The sequence below is a fragment of the Falco biarmicus genome, chromosome 1 (assembly GCF_023638135.1).
Source record: "Falco biarmicus isolate bFalBia1 chromosome 1, bFalBia1.pri, whole genome shotgun sequence".
Taxonomy (NCBI): domain Eukaryota; kingdom Metazoa; phylum Chordata; class Aves; order Falconiformes; family Falconidae; genus Falco; species Falco biarmicus.
In genome coordinates this window covers 51,485,919-51,510,290 of record NC_079288.1, presented here as the reverse complement: position 1 = coordinate 51,510,290, position 24,372 = coordinate 51,485,919, and the positions used below count along the sequence as shown (strand labels likewise).

Below are 24,372 nucleotides of genomic sequence, written 5' to 3'. Positions count from 1 at the left end.
TCTGGAAATGGTGGAAATAGCTGGTTCCTGGTGTCTCTCCCTCTATTCTTTTTCAGGCATTGACATTTTTCATGCTGTCAGAGGCCCAGCAGTTCGTATGAGTTACAGCATCAAAACCTCTTCAGTACCTTGTACAGGTAAAATAGCATGTCAAAGTTTCAAGTTATTTCATAAAGCCATTATTTTTAAAATAGCACTATCACATTGACATGTGAGCCTGTCTTTCTCCGTTACATCAGAGCCACCTCCAAGTTAAGGACTGTCTTTCCACAGTTTGAGCCCTTCAGCTCAAACATTAATCTTTTCTGACTGAAACTCTTCCTTTAAATATTGTTTCAACAATGACAGCCACCGTAGACAGACGTCCCAAACTTCTCTCTACACTGGAACTGTGCAGACTGAATAAGCGACAGACTACATCTATTATTAATGTAGCATGATACAACACCATGAAGTTCAAAGGGACCAGTTATCTTTATTATGGTGATAAGCTAAAACCTATCATTGTGAACTGCTCTGGGTAGAGAAGTCTTGGCGTCTGCCACCAGCCTCTGCCACTACCACCATCTACGTGTCCTTGCACTTAACCCTACTAGTGCTCTGGCACAGGTAAAATGCAATAAATAAGTAAAACAAGAAAATTGAGCACTACCCTAAAGTTTCTGAGCAACATTTGCTATTCCGAATGGCAGCAGGCTGGTTCAGTAGCTTTGATGCTAACAGGCAACACTGCAGGAGAGTGTCAGAGCTGAAGTGCCAGTTCACACAGCCATGTATTTTTTTCCCCTGCTCTTGAAATGTATCTCCTACCTCAGAGGACTTCCTAAGGACTGGAACAGAGATAGGTATCACACTGCTTTTCTATTTTTGGGCTGTCCCTTGTGCACCTCCTTGCTCTGTATAAGACACAGTTGCGGTTGCACTTCTCATTGAGGATTTTCTTTTCTGTGAGCCACACACCCATCAGCAGGCAGCCTGTCCTGCCCAAGCCTCCCAAGGACTTGTCCGAGTCCCGGGGAGGCTCAGGAGCACCACCAGTACAGCACAGAAAAGGAGGAGGAATCACCCTTACCCCCCTATGTGATAAGTGCCCAATTACTGCCCCCCAGAGAAAGCAACACTCCCACCAACTCCAGGCTGGAAGGTAACAACCCTTGATGCATCCCCTCCAAGCAGCTACCTGAAGGAAACCTGAACCTGTTAAAAGTTTACCTTGGTACCGTCACTGCGTCTTCTATAGTGGTGAGGCCCAACTGTCCATCGCTGCCGGCACCCCAGGAGAAGAGCTGGCCCTGGTCACTGAGTGCCACACTGTGAGACTCTCCGCAGGCCACATGCACGATGTGCTGCCCAGCCAGGGCTCCAATTTGCTCTGAAAACAGAAAACCTCTCCAGTCACGGGATTCATCTCAGTGACATGCAGACATCAGGTCTGGACAAATCTGTATGCAAAGCCATTCAGATGGGTGCACTGATCCCCAATTTAGTTTTAAAATGCTTCCTATAACAGGAAAGCACCAGGTTTTACTGAAAACATGTAGCTGCTGAGCTCATCTGAAAGCCTGGTCTGCAAATCATAGGAGAAAGGCACGCACATGTCCCCAAGCACAATGACAGTCTACACCCAGCCAGCCTCACAGATACAGGGAAACCTGTCAGGTTATTTAAGAACAACCACACTTCCCGGATCTGAGGTTTTCTCACTCAGTTTTGACGTGGGGCTCAGCCAGTACCCAGAAGTTGGCAGACCCTGTAAAACATAGTCGACCTTCCACGGCTCTCACGCTGAATGAGGACGAGTCATCCACAAAGCTAACCAACACACCCACCCCTTGCTTTGTTGCTTGATGCATGAAAGCATGTGCATTACAACATCCTCTGTGCTAAGCTTGGAACAAATTGGAACCTATCAACCTATTATTACCACTGTCAGACGCTCTTAAATGAGTCTCATAAAATAGAAGCAAAGCAAGGTGGCCTTATGGAGGCAGAAATCACAGTCCTCTGGAAGATCCCCTACAATTGACTTTTCATCATTACATTATGTTAGGCAACTGAAGTAGGGTTTTGACAACTACTCTTACAACATCAACAACTAAATCTTATTCATTACACCGAGTTTTTACAAACAGATGCAAATAAAAGATCCACACATCTGGTGGAAAAATTCCCCACAAGCCAGACAGAAGCAAAGCTGGTTTTCTTTTTTCTTCTCCAGATACAAGTGTTTCAGGTAGATAAAGAAAGATTTCACCATGTAAGCTACAAGGCAGCGATCAGTCTTCTAAAAAGTCCCATGTGCCTGTGACATGAGAGGGAGTAGTTACACGCCATTCTATGAAAGTGATACCCCACATCAAGGACATCCAGAAGTCATTAATGTATTTAACACCAAAATTTCTGTACCGACCAATCCAAATATATTAAAATAATTTCAAAGGAAGACACCCCTAGGAAGGCTTGCCTTCTAAGTCTGGGAAGTCAGAAAATGAGAAGAATCCCTAACGGATGTTACGGATGAGAAAGGTGACGGTTATTTAAATATACATTCTAACAGAGGAAAGTGCTACCTGAACATGTGCTTCCTTTCACTCAAAATAATTCGTGGCAATAATTAGATGCAGTTTACCAGCAATAAGCACACAAGCATCTAGGAGGGCTTGAGGACGGGGCCTACATGCAGTCCGGCCATCCTTTAGCCCTGCCATCAATTACTGCCCTTTGCCCAGCAGGACTAATTTTACCCAGTCCCACTACCAACCCCAGGCAAAGGCACAGACAGGTTTTAAGAGCAGTAACTCAATTTACAGATACAGATTCCACGCTTGGGCCCATAAGCATCCAACTGTAGCACTGCCTGGCAGCCCGGTTTATGTTCATTTGCATATATATAACTGAGGTAGCCTATTTTTATCTGTGAGCTCTAAACAACCAGCAGCTGTACAGGCTGGTCAAGGTCAATCACAAACACCACAGAAGCACATGTGGCTATCCTCTCTTGCTCTCAGCCAGCCAGCAAGACAAAAAAAACCCTGCTGCAGCGTCTGACACATGCTTGGCTAAAATTAGGTGGCGTTTCTTTACTGGGACCTGAAGGTCCAAAACCAAAGCTCCCACTGGAGAGGATCCCACCATCAAAAGGAGAGGGACGAAACCATCCTTATCTCTGCATGAAATCCCTCTGATTTATGAACCCATCACTTTGCCGTAAGCTTGCTGGCCAGGATGCAGTGAGACTGGCCAGTATCTAGAGCACCTGAGCTCTTAAAACTGGTCACGAACCCACCAGCCTGCCTGATACAAGGACTACTTACTTTAAAGAAATACCAATAATGAAAGACAAGAGGTCAAAAGAATTTGAAAAACAGAGGATGTTAATTAATGCTTATATATCATGTCCTGGTTTCGGCTGGGATAGGGTTAATTTTCTCCTCGGTAGCTGGTGCAGTGCTGTGGTTTGGGTTTGGTGTGAGAACACTGCTGACAGCACACGGGTGGGTTTGGTTGCTGCTGGGTGAGGGTCAGACCCAGTCAAGGACTTTTCAGTTCCTTGGGCCCTGCCAGCGAGAGGGCTGGCGGGGCACGGGGAGCTGGGAGGGGACACAGCCAGGGCAGCTGGCCTGAACTGGCCACAGGGATATTCCATACCATAGGATGTCACACTGAGTATATAAGCTGGGGGAAGGAGGAGGAAGCGGGGGGACATCCAGCATTATGGCGTTTGTCTTCCCGAGTAACCGTTACACGTGACGGAGCCCTGCCTTCCTGGGGATGGCTGAACACCTGCTGGCCGAGGGGAAGTAGTGAATGAATTCCTTGTTTTGCTTTGCTTGTGTGGCTTTTGCTTTACTTATGAAATGGTTCTTATCTCAACCCTAGAGTTTTATATTCCTTTACAATTCTCCTCCCCACCCCTCTGGGTGAGGGGGCAAGTGAGCAAGCAGCTGCATGGCACTTTACCAGCCAGAGTTAAACCACAACAGTCCCTTCTGGTGCCCAACATTGGGCTCGAAGGGTTCGAGACAACCATAGATGTGACTGGAATGTGCTAGTCTGAATGTATAGCTGTTATTGCTTTTTAGCTATTAGTCATGAGGTTTCCGCGCTTGCCCTGTGGCTTGCTTGCCCCACCGTATATTAGAGTCTAGTGCTTGTTAGTGGCTGCTTTTTGCTTTTGATGCTTGCTGTACTGCTTATCTTACTGTGCTGTGCCCAGGAACATTTTGATAACAGTGATGGCGATGCACCAGGGCTGGCAGATGGCCAGGGCAGTGCTGCTCTTTCTGTGCTGCTGCACTGGACAGGCTGGAACTCCAGTGTGAACTTGAGTCAAAGGGACTGTGACCTGCGGATGAGTCCATATGGGAGCAGGACACCTCCAAGAATCTGTGGCTGTGAATAGGTCCATGCCACAGCAAGTACAGCTCAAAGTGTCTGTGGCCATGGTTATGCCTGAGCTGCAGTAGGTATGCCTCTGAAGGAACTGTGGCCCAAAGACAAACCCACACTGGAGAAGATACACCTCAAAGTATCTGTGGCTGTGCACGAGGTCATGCTGGGGCACCTCAAAGCATGTGGATATGGACAAGCCCACGACAGAGCAGGTACACCCCTGGAGGGATTGTGGCCAGGGATAAGGCCATGCTGGAGCAGGTGTGTGGTCATGGCCCACAGATAAGGCCACAGTGGAACAGGTGTACATCAACACAACCATGGCTGTGGATGAGGCTATGCTGCAGCAGGTATATCTCTGCAGAGACTGTGCTTCATAGCTGAGGCTTCACTTAGCTAGGACTTATCCACAGACTGCAGTCTGTCAGGGTTGTATCTGCTCCAAAGCAGGGGCAAGGGTGGGGAGGTCGTTGCGATGTTAAACCCTGCAGGCTGGTCTGAAGGGACCAGGGGTGGAGACTGTAAAGGGTATACCTTTAAATTGATGTAACCCATGATTTCAGTTTCACAGTATAGGAATTACTATAGCAGGAACCACCTGAACCCCTGGAGAACAAGCCTTACAAGAAGCAGTACAAGCGCAGCAGTGACACAAGCTGAGCTGGCTGTGGTGCCCGATAACCCCATACAACACAACTTCTCCTCTCCTGAGTGACCACCATAAGAGGTCATGTTCATGGACTAAATGAACTCAATGGACATTTTACAGACATTTATACTGGGGCAGCCCAGAGACCAGGGGAATGATACCTGTGTATTACATCAAAGCATGGGAAGGGTGATGGTGGTTAATGAGGATGTATTGGAAAGTGGGGCACGACATCAACAGTATGGAATAAGGGGTGGATACTGTCCTGGTTTCGGCTGGGACAGAGTTAATTTTCTCCTCGGTAGCTGGTGCAGTGCTGTGGTTTGGGTTTGGTGTGAGAACACTGCTGACAGCACACGGGTGGGTTTGGTTGCTGCTGGGTGAGGGTCAGACCCAGTCAAGGGCTTTTCAGCTTCTCTAGCCCTGCCAGTGAGAGGGCTGGGGGGCACGGGGAGCTGGGAGGGGACACAGCCAGGGCAGCTGGCCCGAACTGGCCACAGGGATATTCCATACCGTATGGTGTCATGCTGAGTATATAAGTTGGGGAAGGAGGAGGAAGCAGGGGACATCTGGCATTATAGTGTTTGTCTTCCCGAGTAACCATTATGCACGATGGAGCCCTGCCTTCCTGGGGATGGCTGAACACCTGCCTGCCGAGGGGAAGTAGTGAATGAATTCTTTGTTTTGCTTTGCTTCCATATGTGGCTTTCGCTTTACTTATTAAATTGTTCTTATTTTAATTCCCGAGTTCTACATTCCTTTCCGATTCTCCTCCCCATCCCTTTGAGGAGGGGGGAGTGAGTGAGCAGCTGTGTGGTGCTTGGTTGCCAGCTGGGGTTAAACTACAACAAATAGTTAACAAGACATGGCCTTGGGAGAAGGAATAGACACCATAAATATATCAAGCTAAGAAATAACAAGATAAACTCAAGGAGATTCAAATGGTTAATAAGACTAAACAGAAAATTACTTGTGTATGTGTGAGCTACCCTAGTTAGTATATTAAAAAAATCCACCCTGGAGCAAAGAAAGCGCCCTACCCATCAAACACACTGAAAAGAGAATACTGTACTTTTAAATGGAGACGAAGTTCATAAAAACCAATGACAACTGGCACTCCCAACTGGTTCTCCCAACCCAGCACCCATCTCTGCATAGACATGCAATAAATAAGGATCTCTGCTTTGTGTGTGGGTCAGCTCTTGCACACACGGTAAAGAACCCAGATTTGGGAGAACATGCCCTTCTTCCAGAGCTGGTCCCTGCACACTGCCAAGTATTCCAGGGCAGAAAACAAGCCTGACAAAACAACAAACATGGATGATATGGGAGGCTAGGGCATCCATAATGGAGACTGTGTTTTACTACCTGCAGGCATGACTGAGCTAGTTTCCTCCCTGGGAAAGCAGTATTTGCCACAATAAGTATACTTCTCACTTGCTGTGGAAGGACTATTGTGAGCTGCCTCTGAGCCAGAGCACCTTGGGGAGGTGACAGAAGACTCAGTGAGCAAAGATCAGCAGCTGGTGGAGGGAGGACTGACCGCAGATGTACTGCAACTGGAGAAAAAGTGCCCTGAGGTATCAGGAGGCTGTGGCGAGGGCTTCACACTCTGAGACAGAGTGGCCATCCAATGGGTTTAGAAATACAGAGCGGTTGCTTCAGTCCCCACAAACTTCATCTAAAGTTTAATTTATCAACACAAGCCTGACCTCCCTCTGTGTGCCATCCCAGGGGACTAAGAAATACCAACTTGTTTTGAAAGGCTTCCCTACATCACTGAAAGCCTTCAGTGACTGCACTTCTCACCCAGGCTCACCTGGACTCCCTGGATGACCACAGACAGCAAGAACATGCCTGTCTTGGAACTGAAGATCTTTGCCTTTAGAAATATACAAACATGGCTCATCTCACCACAATACATTCCCAAGACCCTGTCAATCACAGCTTGCCTGCAAAGTCAAGAAGAAACAAACGCCAGAAATAAGCTTTACATGCTCATACACATCTGTTTCCAGAGATGGAAAAAAGCCAGCCTTGCCCTATGGGCACAGACTGCTCAGCCAGTCCAACAAGGCTTCCAGTTCACTGTCAAGCTTGCCAAGCTACCAAATATACCATCTCCCTGCTAACATGGATAGTATTGTCAAAAATATCTGGTAATTGCTTTGTTGACCTCCCCTTCCTTCCTCTTACCAAAATGAGGTGGTTTACTGGTTGATATACATTTAATTTCTAGAGCATCACAGCACCATTAATCATCCCTTAGAAAAGATGCATCACTGCACCAAGATGAAGGGTACAAAGGGTGAAGTTTATTCTCAGTATTGTGTCTTCAGTAACTGATGAATAAAACTAGTCAATTGGAGCTTTACAGGTACTACTGTATACAATGCCAAGCAGAACAAAACCCTGAAAACAACAGGGAAGGGCTGAAGGAGTTATGCAATACAGTGTTTCAACATGTCATACAGCTTTCAAAAACAAAAAAGTCTAAGTTCCAAGAAGTACACACCTACCCAATCTTTTCCTTCTGAAGCCATCAGCTGTCTCTGAACAGCACCAATGCTCAGAAGTCATTTATCAAGTTCTTCATATCTGGTGGAGCTCCAGTTTTCATTTCTTTTCTGTACAATTTAACTCACAGATCTCAACTTAAACAGACATATCAAGGTTTGACTTCTTTTGGTCCTAAGCTTGTTAGATTTTTTTCATAAAATACACTCTGGACCAAAGAATGAAGTCCAGGCAAAAATGCCTTGAAGGAAAGCCCTTCCCTGAATGGTGACAGGCCTGGATCCCAGGAGCGCTCTTGTGATTTTTTGCCTGTCTGGTTTGCAGGGACACTCTGGCAAGAGTTGAGGACAGGTGCTGTATGTTTGTGTAAGCTTTCTGACAGCCAGTGCGTTTAGCTTGAAGGTTTGCAAACAGCAGTAAAGTTGGGCCAAGAATGAAGACCCCTGAAAAGCCCACTTTCAATCCATAGCTTCACTATTTATAAGACAGGGCTTATGTTTTGCCCCCGGTGTTGGAAAGCTATGCAAGCTCTTCACCATCTGCAACTGCTGGAAGCGCAAAGCACCCTGTTACACTGCACCAATTAGAACGCACGGGCAATGGGTGATTAATTAGCTTTCCTACTCCTAGTAAGTTTATCAGAGAACTGGTACACCCTTTCTACGTATCGCTTCCAGCTGCTTGCAAGACAGGCTTTTGCTAGAGGACATGGCAGAATCCTTCAGCCATATGTGTACCAGGATGTACACAAACAGCACCAGATGGTTTCTACCATCTGAAAACAACGTACAGAAGGTATCAGCCCTGAGGTTACACCTTCAGCGGCAACATCTAGATTTCTTCACCGCAGAAGAGAAGCTGTGGCTTGAAAGAAATAAAGTGTTTTCAGACTGCTTGGACACCCGGCCAGAATGCCTCATTGCCTCCCCCACTTGACAATAAGTGACCGAGCATTTGCTTATCTTGGTTGTTGCTGTCTGCTAAGAAAGTGCTCACAGATTCTAAGATGTATCTTTCTAGCCTGTCCGGATAATAAAGATAGCAGTAGAAACACAGGGAAGGGAGAAGAAAAAAAAACTGTTAGCAAGAAATTCCTCTGGGTTAAATGCTAGCAGCTTGCGCATCAGAGGACAGACAAGCCACATTTCTTTGTATTGCCATGCTTGTTAATACAGTCCACATCAAGGATGCCCAGGCACTGTATCAGAAGTGTGAGATACAATGTTTTAATGCACAGGCAGCTGAATATTTAATCAGACACCAACCACAACCTAAACTTCACCCATATCATCTTTCTGTTCTCTTGGTAGTGAAAAGCCTTAATTCTTAGAGGAAAGGAGGAGAGTTCTCTTTTTTTTGGAGATGAATTACACAAACGCATTAAACCATCTAACAAGGTGACACTAACAGCATTAGCACTTATGGAAGTCTGATTCAAGAGCCAAAAAGTCCATGGGGAACCTGCTACTGCCTTCAACCAGTAATACGAGAAAATAAGACACTACGGCCCAAACTTACCAGTCAACAGCATTTCATTAAACCACCGTACAAAAAAAACAAGTAAACAGCAGCGAATCACCAAACTCCCCGACAAGATTATTAAGTAGGAAACTTCAGCTGACTTTTGTCTTCAGCAGGATTGTATCAAGGCAAATTTGGTACTATATATAGGGCTACAGCTTGATATATCCTCACAACATAAAGAGTCTCCCCAGTATCCACCAGCACATACCAGAGATGTTTCTGCACACAGACATCCTGGCTGTATTTCTAGGCTATGAAGAGCTTCATGATTTCAGTCCTAATGAAGCCAGCTGAGCATTAAAACATGTCTGTTTTAATAAAACTGGAAACAGGAGAAGAGAAAAAGTCCAGCAACTGAAACGCTCCCAACCCAAAGTGCACTAAGAGAGAAGCACACCCAAGACGTCCCCCTCCCCTTATGAAGGTTTCTCCTTATTTTGTCAGCATAACTTCAACATCTTACCTATTCAGTGCTTTTACCAGTATTAGCAGCATAAGTATGCTTACCAGCTTTTCTGGGAAATATCATCCCCAGTAGAAGTGTAATTCTGCCACTCAAACTGGTAACTGGGGAGGGGAAAATAATGCTGTTTGTCAGAGCCTTTTTGTCTCTTCCTTTCACCTTCAAAGACCCCAGGAACGAGCCCCTGCTTTCCCTCTGGATACTTTCACCTCCTACCACCTGGGTGTCTTGTGCTTATGGCTGCCATGGACAATATCTGGAGGAAGGAAGAAATCAGACTCTATAAATACAGCAAAATACAGACTTTCCAAAGCTATCAGGGTGCTCTTGAAAACTTAATCTAACCTAACCAGCTAACACTGCTCCTATGGCTTCACTCGCATACCTCTGCGGGCTGTGGTTTGTCAGCAGTGACACCAGAGGAAGGCTCACAGTGAGGAGGCGAGGGCTGCAGGACAGTTTCGGGAACACACCTTCATGACTGCAGACAGTGTCTGACATGGCCAGGCATATCACACGCACAACACGTAGGCAGCTGGAACCGCCCTGCCCAACACCAGCCCCACAATTTCACCACCACTACCCTCCTCCTCCTTGCCAAGCCTCTCTAAGAAAACATTCTATGCTTGTCGTGCCTTACTTTCAGACTACGTGAGACTACTGCACACGAGGGTGTGAGAAACATTGTGCTCTGCAAACGTTTCAAACAAACCTTATGGGGAGACCACATCCCCACTACACAGCCCACCTTATTCTCAAACTTCTTTTAGTGTAAGACAAAAACTTAGAAGTATGCAGCAAGCAAACGCCTGCATGAGGATTTAACCTCCTCCAGCTTTTGACAACGGAAGTTTACTATATCCAGAAGAGACTGGGTTTTACACGTCCAACTCTCAAATCTCAAGGTCTTACTTTCATGAACTGCTGCTACACTTGCAGCAGTAAAGCAGAGCAGCCTGATTGCACAGACTGACAACAGCAGCACTGAAGGTGATAAGGCTCTGATAATTTGGTTAAAGTAGGAAATGTAAACAGACTCACTGAACAAAAACCAGAGCAGGGGACAGTAAAGGACAGACAAAAAGCAGGTGACATTCCCAGGAACACTGCTGGTCACAGGGGTGGGAACAGTGTCCATAGGTCAAGGCTGAGAAGCTCTAAATAATAGATACAATGATTCTGCAGTCCCCTTTCATCCAGAGACAGTAATGAAGCTTATCAAGATGACTGCTTCCCTGCACAACAAGTACTATACTGCTCATATTTATTTAGCATGGCTACTTACAGGCTTAGATCTGAGAGAGAGAGGCTGGCTTAGTTATTAACGCTGCCTTCACTTTATAAAAGCTGCCTGTGGTCACATCAGGGCAGGAATGTAAGAGCAAGAATCAAGAGGCCACCGTGACACCCCAGCATGTCACTTCACATACGCTTTGCCAGCTACTCCCCCTCACAACTGTGAAAGCAGACACCTACCCTGAGAAAGCAAACCGCTTCCCTGGACATAGCCATGGAAAGCTTTTTACTTCCCCACACTGCTGCCTTTTTTCTAGGGGACATAGCCTCTCCAAGTGCCTCTGAGAGGCCACAGGCAGACTGACACTGGCACAGCCAGAAGCCAGCCAGAGAAGGCTCCGGGAGAGGCTGGCCAGGCAGAGGCGGCTTCAGTCTGACAAGCATCAGCTGGCAAAGTGAAGAATCCACCTTCAGATCCTAGAGGTAAACAAGTAAGGGAAGATCTTTCAAAGAGGGAAGGCACCAAGACTTGTGAAAGAAACACAGGAAAAATGTATGTTCAGGAAACCCAGAAAGCACCCGTTTTCCTCTTCAGGTTATTGCAGAGAGCTGCAGAGGTGGTCACTCAGCCAGGCTCGTGGCCACTGGCAACACAGAAGTCGTGGATGTTTCTCCACAGTCAGAGCCCACCCAAGGTCCACCATGCACATCCTGGCAAATGTCACGGCTCCAGGGCAACTCCTCCAGTGTGGCCACGATGCACTAGATCTCAGGGTGACGTACTGAGGACGATCTTCAGAGGTTCAAGGAGGAATTATGGAGATGGGTATGTAGCTAGTGGATTCAATGTGCTGGTACTACACAGTGTGAAGCTGTATTTCTGCCTGAGAAATTCCAGGCAAAGCCACAGCAATCTGGAGAGCTGCAACAAAGGTCAGTGGTGGTAAGCAAGGGCAGCAGAACAGAAGAATACGTCCTTCACTACAGTCCATCACAGACCCCTGGAAGAATTAACCGTGGCAACTATCAAGCCAACTTTATAAATGCAGAAGAAAAAGGCAAGCAAGGTAAAATTGACAGCTCCACTTAAACAGCACTTTCACCTCCCAGCCCTGCAAGGATGAGAGATCTGTTTGCTTCTCCCCTACAGTGCTCCCACACACAGCATTGCTCCCTTCCCAGATGCCTTAACACAGCCCCTTCCAGTATACATGCTGGCAAACCACAATGGATTTAAGGCTTGAGGACCAAGGAACACCCACAGCCTGTCCTTGAGGCTCAGTCAGTTGCTCCAGGCAGCAAATCACTGCCCCAGTCGGTAAGACAAGACTTCACTATTAGTTTGCTGTACTCAGTCCTGCAGGTCACTGCTGTATGCGTGTCCTCCCGCAGCAGGTGATCATGTCTGAGCAGACGGCTCCAAGTGAAGCACCTCCAAGTCCCTGCAAGACAGCGCACATTGCTGTAGACTATACACACTTCAAGCATGTCACAAGGGCTTCACCCTTTGCCTCTGCAAAGTGCTATTTTGCTATCTTTTCACATTATTGGCACAGTTCTGCTCAACAGTAAGCATTTAGCCTTCACATGGGTGTTTTATATTCTCTTCCAGAAGGGAGGCTACATTTTCTAGGTAGCTGTGCTTGGCAGAGTCTCACTGCTGGCAGCCCCAGGCCTTGTAGCATGTGATTTTCAAAAGCACTCAGTGTGCTCCTCACTGTTCCCATTTATTTCAATCCTGCAATGATCTGCATGGGAGCAGGACAAAGCCATACATTCCTGAAAAGCCACACCTGCACAGTGCCGACTCAGTACAGTACCCTTGCCCTTGCTTTCAATGACATCCCCTTCAGGTTCACAAATACTGCTTGAAAATACATTACTGCAAAGAAGCATGGTGACTGGGAAAGGGAGGTAATTAACGCAGTCCTATTAAACTTTTACAAGAGTTTATTAATTTTCTCTACTGTAAGATCTGAAGGCCATTTTGAGAAAAGGAGCTATGAGCATCTACACATTCTTTTTCAGTGAGTTTATATATGCAGGGAGCTGTTTAAAAGGCAGGTCAGGTGTTAAGAGTGAGCATTTCTTCACAGCTCTGCTGTCAGAACAGCTAGCAGCCTTAAGCATCACAAATACTTTATTTTGGAGAAGAAAAAGAATTTCACAAAGATCTTTGAGACAAATTCTTCTTTCCAACACAGCTTAAGGAGAAGTATCAGGCTGTTTAATGTTGACTGAGCCAGCCTTAAAATCATCACATAGTTATGCATCTTCTGAAAGATTTGACATCTATAGACAAGAGAGCAAGCAACAAGCATGCACCATGAGCCAAAAGCCAACTCAGTCTTTCCATATAATTATTACACACTGAAAAACAAGCCAACCCCTTTTCAATCAGGAAAGGGGACATTCATCCTGAAGACCCTAAACACTTCTGTGAGCCTTCGAGATCAAATGATACAGAACGCTTTATATTCACCTTTATCAAACTCAGGCTTTGTTAACTCAAAACACATGCCTGCATGTTTTCATGCAAAGGAAACATTGGATATTAAGGCAAGGGAAAAAATATCCTTACTGAGGAAAACGACCTGGGCTGCTTTATTGGGAATGAGAACAGAGTTTTTGGTGTTGGTAGGGATAGATTTCTTATTTCAGATCTCCATTCATTAACCCCCAGCTACAGAAAAGCTCCTTAATAACTGCATATCATCATCATCTATGGTTGTCATATAACATATCTTGACAATGAGAACGATGAACTTCCAGCATCAACAGCCACCAAACTACTGAAATGCCTCCCAGAAGCCAGGACACTCAGCTTTACTTCTCCATTTAGCTTCATGAAGTCATCACTTTTGCCAAGCACAGACAACTACTGAGCACAAAAATGTTGGGGCATTTGGAAAAACTTGCATCTATCGCCCCCAGCTTCTTCCCTCCCCTCTCTCTTTACCTCACCACACACACAGCTACCCATCTGTTTTATCCTGAGCCTTTCAGCTTCAGTATGGCTGCAGGAGAGGCGACAGTCACTAATGCCACACATCACGCCAACACCAGCATTTCACACTCCTTCCAGGCCAGGCATGCAGACAGCCTTCATTTCTGTTGTACCTTCAGAAAGCCTCCAAATTGTACACAATACAGGAATAACAAACGTGACCAAGATACATGGAAGTTCAGGTTGCTAAACTGCCCTACAAATCCCCAATTAAAGTCAAAAAGCTGGTCATTCCTATTACAGCTCTGCCTTTTGAGACAAGGGACATTAAAATGGTCCCTCATGTTCTCAGTAAAATAGGCTGTACTGATTCTAAAAAAAAAAAAAAAAAAACAAAAAAAAAAACCAGCCAGTACCTTTCTTCCCAGGGCTCACTCTTGTTTTCACTCCTCAAAGTAAAATCAAGAGAGAAATCTGATGATTGTAATAATACATGTGATTTTAGAGACAGCACTTTAGAGTTACATTTGAGAACACATAATCTGAGCACGAAATGACTGTAGGAAGTTTCTTTACTGACAAGACAACATACGACTTCTGGTTCAGGCTCTCCTGGAAAGCCTTATTCACCTCAGTGTAGGCTCTCCTAATCCTGTGGTCACAGAGACTATTGGTGTAGAAGTCAGTTCTCATGATCTGGACCACACCAATTTTAAAACAGCCCACTGAATACATGGCACATTCAAAGCCCTCAGCCAAGCAATTCAACACAACCCATGCATATTGAAGGTATCTGAGGGAAAGCCCTTCCTTTGATTCTATTTCTCATTCGACCATATACATACTGTTTCTAAAGGAAGTCATTTTTAAATCCAGCCTTCTGATTTTTGAGGCCTAAAACCATCCTGAAGCCCGAGTTGCTCCAGTTCGGCAGAGATGGACACCCCTAACGAGCCCACGCTGCTGCAGTCACTGGTGAAGGCATCACAACCCCGAGTAGCCTGGTCAGCTCCTGTGAGCCATCAAGGGAGGGGAAGGGATGAGTACAAACTAACACACCCAGCTCTGCAAAGGATGGCCAGCTTAATAACCTGACTCTGCTTACAAATAACATTCACAATAGGCACTTAAACATAGATTATGTCCTAATCCTTCCTTTATTATTTTTCTGGTTTAAAGTCAGCTGCTGCAGGCCAGCACCGAAGGCCTGACCCTGCAAGGGCACCTCTGCCCCACAGATCCCTCAGCATGCTCATTCCCTGGCACAGCCTCCCAGGCTTTGGCAGCACTGATGCCTACAAGCAGTGCTGCCATGCCTCTACTACATCTTTCAGGGCACGCGAGTCTGCTTTGGAAATGTAGACAGAATGTGATGAATGTGAAGCAAGACTCTTCCAGACGACAGCACCTGGGAAATGCTGCAATAGCTGCACGCTGAGCCTCAGCTCCATGCCCACTGCATAAAACCATCCCAGATCCTCTCTGAAAAGCCCATTTAGTGGAACCTCCTGGAGTTACTGGTGATCAAGCTTTTTTTTTTTTTTTTTAATTCCTTCACTCCTCATGCAAAGAGGAGGAAGGTAGGGAGAACTAACCATTCCCCTGCCACTGTCACACCACCTGTGAGCAGCTCTCAACCTTACCTATTCCATGAAGCACCCACACCTCCTCATCTGCAACCTGCTCACTTCCATGGCTGGTTCTGACAAACAGAAGCCTGGCCACCTCTCCTCCTCCTGAGGAACCAGGGCCTCCTGGCTGACCTGTCACCCAACAGGAAAAGGCTACAAGAGGGAGATTGATACAGACTGTCCTTCCAAGCAGGTGTCACATCTGAATTCTCAGCTGTTACAGGGTTTATGATTAACAGGCATGCTGCAGTGAGCATCGAGGTCTCTGGTCACTGCAATCCTGCACTGAAGTTCAGGACAAGAAGATCTACGTTTGAAAAGAAAGGCCAATGCGTTCAGAGAAATCCAGGAGATTGAGATTTTAGTGGGTTTGTGTTTGGGGCATTTCTGTTTGTTTTGGTGGGGTTTTCCTGCTTTTTGAAGGAGACTGAACATAATTATGATATTTCTAGCCCTGCAGCTATGAGCAGATAGATTCCACAATGCACACAGAAGCAATGCTACCCTACACATTTGCATCCAGACAGGAAGTCTGGTTAAAAAAACAACATGGTTTTGTCAACTGTATGTTACCAGAAGAAAGGTCTGAGACAAATTTGGCACCAGACATTTTCCCGTAACTCACCTGAGACACTAATTACCAAAAGCCCAGGTTCTCACTAGTAGAAGTCAAATGAAGTCCAAATGACTTGCAGAGAACAGTTCTCTAGACCAGAAAACAAGTTCCACATCTCAGGCTCAATCATGTTTTTAAAGCTTTACAAATGGTTAACAATCAGTTAGCCGTTTCACACTCCTCTACAAATCAGCCCAAATCCCAGAAGAGCCTTTACCTTAGGCACTTGGGCCCGTCTTTTGTTCCCCAGCATATGCACACACATTCAGATAAGACACTTAACTAAAAATCATCACAGGAACTCAAGACATGTCAGACCCGCAGAAAAATCAAACCAAGTGCAATTACAGGGCTGAAGTGGAAATTTAGTTACAGAGAATAAATTTCTTGTTTCCTAAAACAATTGCAGTACAAAATTATCACTTCCCGTTAAGACATCATGTTAACAACTGATGATGCTCAGGAAATTAGTGCAGACTGATTTTGCAGAACAGCGAGCTTAGTACTTCACAACTAAAGTGGCAGAGCTGCTTCTCGTAAGGCATTGTCAGAGACTGAGGCCCCCAAGTGCATAACAACACAAATAAGAATGAGGACAAGTCAGACAGAAGCTTTATAAACCATGGTCATGGTGAGAGAACATGCTGGGACAGCATCTCCCCCTGCATATCCCTGCCAATTGACTGCAGAGGAACTACAGGCTGTTTCAGGGCAAAAGATAAAAAAAAAAAAAAAAAAGAGATGAGCAAGAACAGTCATTTCAATATTAACAAAGCCAGGTACCCATCCCCGAGAAGGATGGGCTCCTCAAGTAGCTTGCTAAGCAGCACAATTCAAAGGAGGAATGAAACTATAAATAGTGTGACAGTGTGGGAGATGGCTTTTGGTGGAACCCGTAGTAGTATTACCCCTAGCTCAGAAGTAGGGAGCTGGAAACAATCACAGGCTATTAACTTGTAGTCAAAAGGAACGTTCTTTTAGTTAGGATAAGCTTCTTAGACATCTTAAACATTAATTTTAGCACCACAATGTAAAATCTAAGGAAAGGGCACTTCCAGAAAATAAACCTCCATTGACTCATATTCTTTTCAGTGGTGCATACTTCCCCAGTAATTTCTGCTCCCTGTAGCAGAGGGGCACAAGAACCACTTTGCCAGCTGCTACCCTGTCTTGGCATTACATCCACATACTCAGCTGATGTGACAGGAAACACAGCTTTTTAATTAACACATTTTCTTCATTTCAAAAAGTGCCCTCTAACGGGCTCCTCTAACAGGAATTGCTGGAAAAACTCTGTGCCACTGTTTGACATTGTGAGTAGCATGAATGAGAAGCAAAATTGAATCCTCTTACTACAGGTATGTGTAAACAGGTAGAACAAAAGAAAAGAATAATTATTTGGAAGACATAGTAAGGGAAGAAAAGGATGCAAAGTCTTCAAAAGCACTCACTGCAAATATAGTAACTCTTCTCCCACTGGAAGTCATTAGCAAAACCTGCAAGCTTTGCAAGGAGAACAGGGTTAGATCCATGTTCAGCGCATTGCAAAGTCCGAGAATTTTATTCACAAGCAGACACCATTCTGGGAAATAACCATCACCGATTAAACAATGTGATCGTATATTCTGAAAACACTAACAGGAGCTTTCAGTATGCTGGCAGCATAAGCTGTACAGACACACACATGAAGAAGTGAGACAGGTAAGAGGGAGCTTCCTCTTGCGAGTACTGACCGGGGCAGAAGGTCCACTCCTCTGAAGCCATCCAGCCTTCAAAAGGTCCAAGACCTGTATATTTTCATGTCTTGATGTTACTCGCCAACACAACGAAGCCACTCTTCAGGCCATGCCAAGCATTTCTGAAGTCCAGAGGGGGCTCTCCAGGGGCTGCCCAGAGGGGGCAATCAGTATTGCGTCCCAGCCTCCTGCAGCAGGAGATGCAGCTCACCTCCAGAGCCAGGCAGAGGTTAGCCACTCCAGCTGCCCACACAGGCTAGGCAGAATTAAGCCATAAGATAGTAAAACCAAGAGGCCACAGCCCACCCTGCCCTGTCCAGCAGAGGCTGGAGAGATGCAGCTGCAAGACTCCCAGTTCCAGGCATTTCTTCCATTTTCTACCTCAGAGACCTCCTGACAGCCTCCTCCCTACCACCTTCAACAGCTCAGGGCCCATGCCCCACACATACCTCTTCACCTCTTATCAGACACTGCTTCATTCATAGGTTCACAACTAATGGAAAATGAGAAAGATGATCTTTGACATGCCTTTCTACACAGAAGGTGTAAGGTTGTCTTTATCCCATGCAGGGGAGGTGGGGTGAAAGAGGAGGGCTCGATTCTTGTCATTCCTACTTGCAAAGGAGAACTACAAAATTCAGCTCCCATTGCCGCAAGCCAAAGCAGACCCACACAAAGCAGCACTTAGGACAGGACTCTCCCCAGTTTACTGCTGTTATTGTAAAGACTTCTGTGACTGTTCACCATGAGCTAAAAAAAAAAAAAGAAGCTGTTCCTTGCTTTACAGCACACCCCTTCCACCTGTCCCAGTCAGCAGAAACCCCACTGCAGGCACGGCCAGTAAGGCCATGTTTACGGTAGAGATATGGTTTCTCAAGGGTGGTCACAGGGTCCTTAGAGAGCAGCACTGCAGAACCTTTTTCAGAATATGCAAAACTTGCAAGGTAACTGGGAGTTGGTGTCACATCTTAGTGACAGTCCCTTAATTAAAGGGGTAGGAGAAGGGCACTTGAGATCAAACCCAAATAACTTATTTCTATTTCCAAATCTCAGACCGCCCCTCTTCCATAGCCCTAGCTGAAGGCAGGGTTGCCTAGCTGCTAGAGGTCTACACTTCAGGATTCATGAGATCCATTTCCAGTTCTGATCATCTACTCACTGTGAAGCCCACATTTTCATTATCATCTTATGCTTGTTTTATTTCATAGCTAAATAGCAGGCTAGCCCAAAGATGCTTCTCCTAATACGTATCTTTTTACAGAACTCAGAGCTGAATTTCTGGGGCCTCTGCACTAGAGTCATGCAGCTAGTTAGGCTATTTGCAGGATGAAGTATCCTCATCAGGTTGGATGGAATATTCACTAGGCTTGGCTTCCCTTTACAAGCATCTCATTAATTCCAGAGCCTAAATTTACAAGTCCTCAGAAGATGAATAGTGGTTGCACACAGAGAGGACTTAAGCACTCCTGAATGCCAACCTCCTTTAGTAATTGCCTAGAAAACATTTATAGGAAAAGCACGGGAGGCCAGATTCAAGGTCAACTCCTCTAATCCAGCACCACGGACATACAGCATCCAACAGGTACCACCTCATTTTGAAAGAAAGAACCAAAAGGCACACTGACAGGACAAAGGAGCAGTGGAATCAGTCAGGTCAGGTTTGCACATGCTACATGGGGAACTGGTTATTTTGTACCCATCCCATAGCTCTATCATGCAGTAACAGTGTACGCTACAAAAGCCCCAATCCCTGCAGAGGGTAGCCTGCAGTTTGAGGAAAGATGTCTTATTGCTCCAATTATCTACAGAGGGATTTTTATTGTATTATGGAAACAGAATACCTGTACCTTTACCACATGCCAAAACCAAGAAGTTCCAATTCACCTTCCAAGGTGAATTGGAAGGCCAACGTTCAAGAGAACATCCGTAAGAAAGGCTTTAGGGTTTCTCAACAATACACAATTAAACCACCCCACCCTGAGAAGGGGAGGCATTAGCTGCCTGTGGCTCTGCACACACAGGTTCTGCCCATTGAAACACAATGAAGAAAATGCAATTTGAGTCTGAAGAACACAAGGCTACAATGACCTTCTAGATTAAGAAAGCGTGAAGGCACTAGTTGACAAGAGATCTCCAAGAGGGGAAAACAACTTATAAACCCCCTTGGCCAAAACCCAGGTTTTTTCTCCACAACTAATCACAACACAGATCTCTTCCCTTTGATGTAAACGACAAAATTCCCCAACAATAACTGAACAAGAGTTGGCATAATGATGCAGTGCAATTGGAAAGGCAAAGCAGAAAACATGTGACTCATAGCCCTCTCTTTCCTTTTATAAGATGACAACATAATGCCAAATAACAAAGTCTGCCCTGAGAGACCATCTGCGCTTGCCTCTGTTTTGATGCATTTCCCAGACAAACTGAGCAGACCTGCCTCCTGATCCATGCTGCTCAGCTTTGGCTTTCCAGAGCCAACAAATATATTATTCAGCATCATCACTCTGTTATTACACATGATTTTCAGCTCTGTTACCTATTTCAGCTCCAGAACAATCAGCACAAAGCAGCTTCCATAATCTTGTGTCCCACCAGGCTCAAGTTGGTTTGAAGAACATATAGAAAGCAGGCTTACCTGGCTTACTTCCTTCACAGTCATGCCCCAGTTGGCCTTTGGTGTTCAAGCCACAGGTATACACTTCGCCATCTTCCAACAGGAACACGGAGTGGTTTCCTCCACATGCCACCTCCTTGACATTTCTGTCATGAATGAATCCATACACCTGTGGTTCAGGAATGATGACCTGGAGGTTGCTACCTATCCCAGGCTGTCCAAAAGACGAGTAACCCCAGCATAGCATTTTCTCCCTTTTCAGCAAGTCATGTATCCTTCCTGGGCAAGAGAAACAGGGGGAGGAGCGTGAATTATGTGAGTTCTTAACAAGTGAACCTACAGAGATAAGACGGTCAGATTAGGAGGTGGAAACAACCAAAAAAATGCATTTCCTGCATGACTGTCAGGCTTGCAGACTGCCAGTAAAACGGGATTTCATTATACAAAGAATCAAAACAGCTCAGGTGCTGAGTCAGCACCTTGGTGCCATGATCATCTCCATCTGTAAGGCACTAGAAGCATTCTGAAACCCAGCAGCCCCGAGCTTTTATTTCAGCAAAATCACTCTACTTCAAAATCCAAAAATCAATCAACCCCCCAAACCAACTGTACTGCTTTTTAGACTAACAGGTCTAAATGCGAACTTTTAGAGTTAGTGTCACATTTGAGGCCATTATTAAAATTTTTAAAGACTTTTTTTTTTTTATCTCAAAGGTGATCATACTGTCCTGAACAGACTGACACAGGCATTTGTGGTGTATTGCCCAATGCAGAACTGTTGTTTCTGTTAAATCCGTATCAAGAAATATTTTGCTCAACTGAACATGTTCTCGCAATCCCAAATACGTGCGTGTACACACACATCCCTAAACCACAGCAAGAACGTCCCCAGAAGCAGCAGTTCACATGCAGCAGCACACTGACAGCTTGGCCCCAACAGTAACGGGCAGATAACACTGATGCAACCTGTCAGCAGTGAGGTGTCATCTTTTGTACTGCGCTCAGTGAAAGCCAGGGATTTCAGAGAGCGGTGTAACATGGTTAGAGAAAAAAAAAAAAACAGCAATAAAAGGCCCAAGGAATTGCTCAGCCTGAACTTGATAACGACAACAGCATGCTAGTGCAGAAGAGCGAGGGGTAGGGAAACCACTCTTATTCCAAAAGAAGCACATGAAAAATGTTAGTAACACTCCCTTGTCACTCCTAACCTCAATAGGTTTGGGTTACTTGTTAAACACACTATATTATTAGGATAATGAGAACTCCTTTGCTGGAACCAGAAACCGATTAAAGCTTTTTTTGTAAAGGGAAGAAGATAAAAGAATGAAAGACCTGAGACATCAAGTCTCCTCAAACAAACCTGTGCCAAGTTTCAAACTAAGGCAATTTACCACAGCAGCATTTACTATCTTAGCACAGGATTAAAAAGCAAAAGGTAACCCTTTAAGTGCCACAGATTCCTCAAAGAAACAAGACGACTCCTCACACTCTGAGCAGGTAGGAAATGCATGCATTTGGCTTGTTTCCAAAGCCTGGTGCTAATTCAAGCTCTAGGTATTAGTAGTAAAGCCTTTCCTAATCTAAGCCCTAAGCAATGGGTGTTCATCTCTTACCCCACTATCCTTGCCTGTCAGCTGTGGTCACACAGACAGGTGTGGTGTCTTCCACTGAGGCAAGACGGAGCTGGATGGGGGAGGGAGAAGATTGGATTTTCCAGCTGTACTTCATCAGTGGTGCTATTTCCTACCACGAACTGTTTACCAGGATCTCTTATTAGGGGCTTTAAAGCACACTATGAATCCCATTGATCTCCAACAGCCCTTATTCCTTTATAGCATAATTCAGTTCCCACCTACACATGTGCTTATCACTTGCCAGCTCCAGAGCACCCACAGGAAAAAGCAGGAGGTTACAAGGCTCCGTCTAGTTAAATTTGTCATTGTGTATACTCTGTACTTAGTTGCCCCTCAGCACAAAAGCCTGACAGAAGATGCCCTCTATGCTGGCTACACTATTTCCTACACTAAGAATAGGAATGCTGTGGGACACAGTAAAATTGGAAGTGCATGCATGTGCCTTAAATGACACAACTGCTATATTTATAGAGAACTTCATGTTCCGCCTCAAAAAAAAACCCACCGAACAGCAGAAGCAACACCCTGAAGGTGGCAACACTAAGGGAGGGAATTATTTCAAAACTGACATCAGAAACAGCAGAAATGTAGGACTGCCATTTCTCTCAGCCTGGGGAACTACCTCAATACAAAGATGAAAGCAACACAATAGCAGCAAACCTGACGATCCAAAGATCATATTCCCTGCTAGTATAAGTGGATGTTGCCTCTGAGCTGAAGACTCCACCACCATATGACTTGAACCACAATGACATTGTGCAACATGAGCTAAATATTAATTTGGGATCTCTTTCTAAAAGGGTTTCTGAACAGTCAAATCCCCATAGAGTACAGTCATATTTCCTAGCCCTAATTTCATTTAAAATGCTAAAAATACTTTAATTACTTTCCTTGTATTCACATTCCACACAAGAAGTTGCTGTAACAGGGAGGGGATGCAACACAATTGGTAAGAGGTGGTTTTTCCCTCTGGGTAAGATGCTATTTAAAACAGGAAAAGTTCAAACTCCCAGTAATTCACATGCACACTAGGCTGCTATTTCGGAGGAGTCCAACCCTCAATTCATGCTAGCAGCCAGATTTTCTGAAGCACCCTTAAGTTTATCAATCCCTACAGCAGATGACGAGGCACACCAGACCCTTTAGAAAATCTGGTCTTAACCAGATTTTTGGTTAGCTTTTTAAACCATCTCCATTTAATGCCACCCCCCCTACCAGCCAAACATTTTGCTGATAAATCCCTGTGCAGCTCTTTTCCAAAGGGCACAGAGCAGCAGCACTTCCCACTCAAGAGCAAAAGCCAAGATAGCCACTTTCCATTTGAGCATACAGGCACAGCTAAATATTTCCTGGTGGCCTGCTGAACCACATTTTTAATTCACTTATTTTGAAGACATAGCACATTTTTAAAGCCACAAACGTTTAATGTTTGGTTTTTTCCTCCCCCCAGAAAAGCTGCTCCAAGCCTTAATACATCATGTATTCAAGTAGGAGCTGTATCCTGAAACACAGGGCTTCAAATGACAATTTCACACTCCATTTCTAACCTGGTTAAGGCAGTTACTCTTCTTTGACATTAGCAGAAAAAATAAAAATGCATGTTACACACTGCAAGCTACCCCTACAAACCGCATACCCTCCTCACACCAAAACAATTACATAAAAAGTCTCTAGTGTGGGCAGGCACTAACACAGACATATGTGCACATACACACACATATATAACATATAGGTAAGGGTTATATTCACTTATCTGAAATTTTACAAGTGACTATTCCTAGTGCTCAACTTGAAACACCTTAAAAATGTTTTTATCTTCAGGAAGAAGCTCTCAAGGAAGTTGTCTTTCTTTGAATGCATTAGTTACGGCATTAAAGTTTCCAGTCACTTTTAAAAATTGGGTTGCAAAAAGGGCAAGAGCTGCAGTACCCATCCACATCACATGTTCCTGTTCTTCACAGACCACAACACAGCCAGTTTGGTACTCATGTTTTAGAGATAAGAACAGATGTAATGCAACAAAGCTGATCACTTGCAGATGCTCCCCATACAGAAAAAAAAAAAAAACCAAACATGGGAGGGAAGGGAGACGTAAAGATATAACCCAGCATCCTCGAACCCTGACATTCCAGGAATAATTCACCATCAAAACAGTGAAGGATGTACACAGCACAACTAGAGATAGGAAAGCCCCACACTGTGGAGAATATTTTGAGGAAATCTCTTGTGGGTGGAAGATCCACCCTCTGCCATAATAAGGCTCAGATGACATAATAAGTACATATCCCTTGGAGACAGAACAGCCCTGGTGGTTTGGAAAAATAATAATGCTGCATGCAAAATCATGACAGGATGTGTTTTATTTTGTGAGGTTTTTTCGTTTTCAATAGCTATCACGACCGTACAGACTCTT

The 24,372-nt window shown here is 45.0% G+C and overlaps 1 protein-coding gene across 5 annotated transcripts in view; it reads right to left on the bottom strand.

Annotated features, from left to right (window-relative positions):
• The window catches only part of HERC3 (HECT and RLD domain containing E3 ubiquitin protein ligase 3), a 55,568-nt gene that overhangs the window by 30,042 nt on the left and 1,154 nt on the right, over positions 1-24,372 (bottom strand). For 3 of the 5 annotated variants that reach the window (XR_008820958.1, XM_056332828.1, XM_056332833.1), the window contains exons 1-3: positions 21,939-21,960; positions 20,347-20,604; positions 1,213-1,372 (exon numbers count right to left, since the gene is read on the bottom strand). Coding sequence is in view for 3 of the 5 variants with exons in the window: in XM_056332828.1 (XP_056188803.1) it covers positions 1,213-1,372; positions 20,347-20,572 (386 nt within the window). In the remaining 2 variants the exon portion in view is untranslated. Of the gene's footprint in view, positions 1-1,212; positions 1,373-20,346; positions 20,605-21,938; positions 21,961-24,372 lie in introns of those variants that run through there. The other 2 variants (XM_056332809.1, XM_056332819.1) reach the window with 2 other exon arrangements.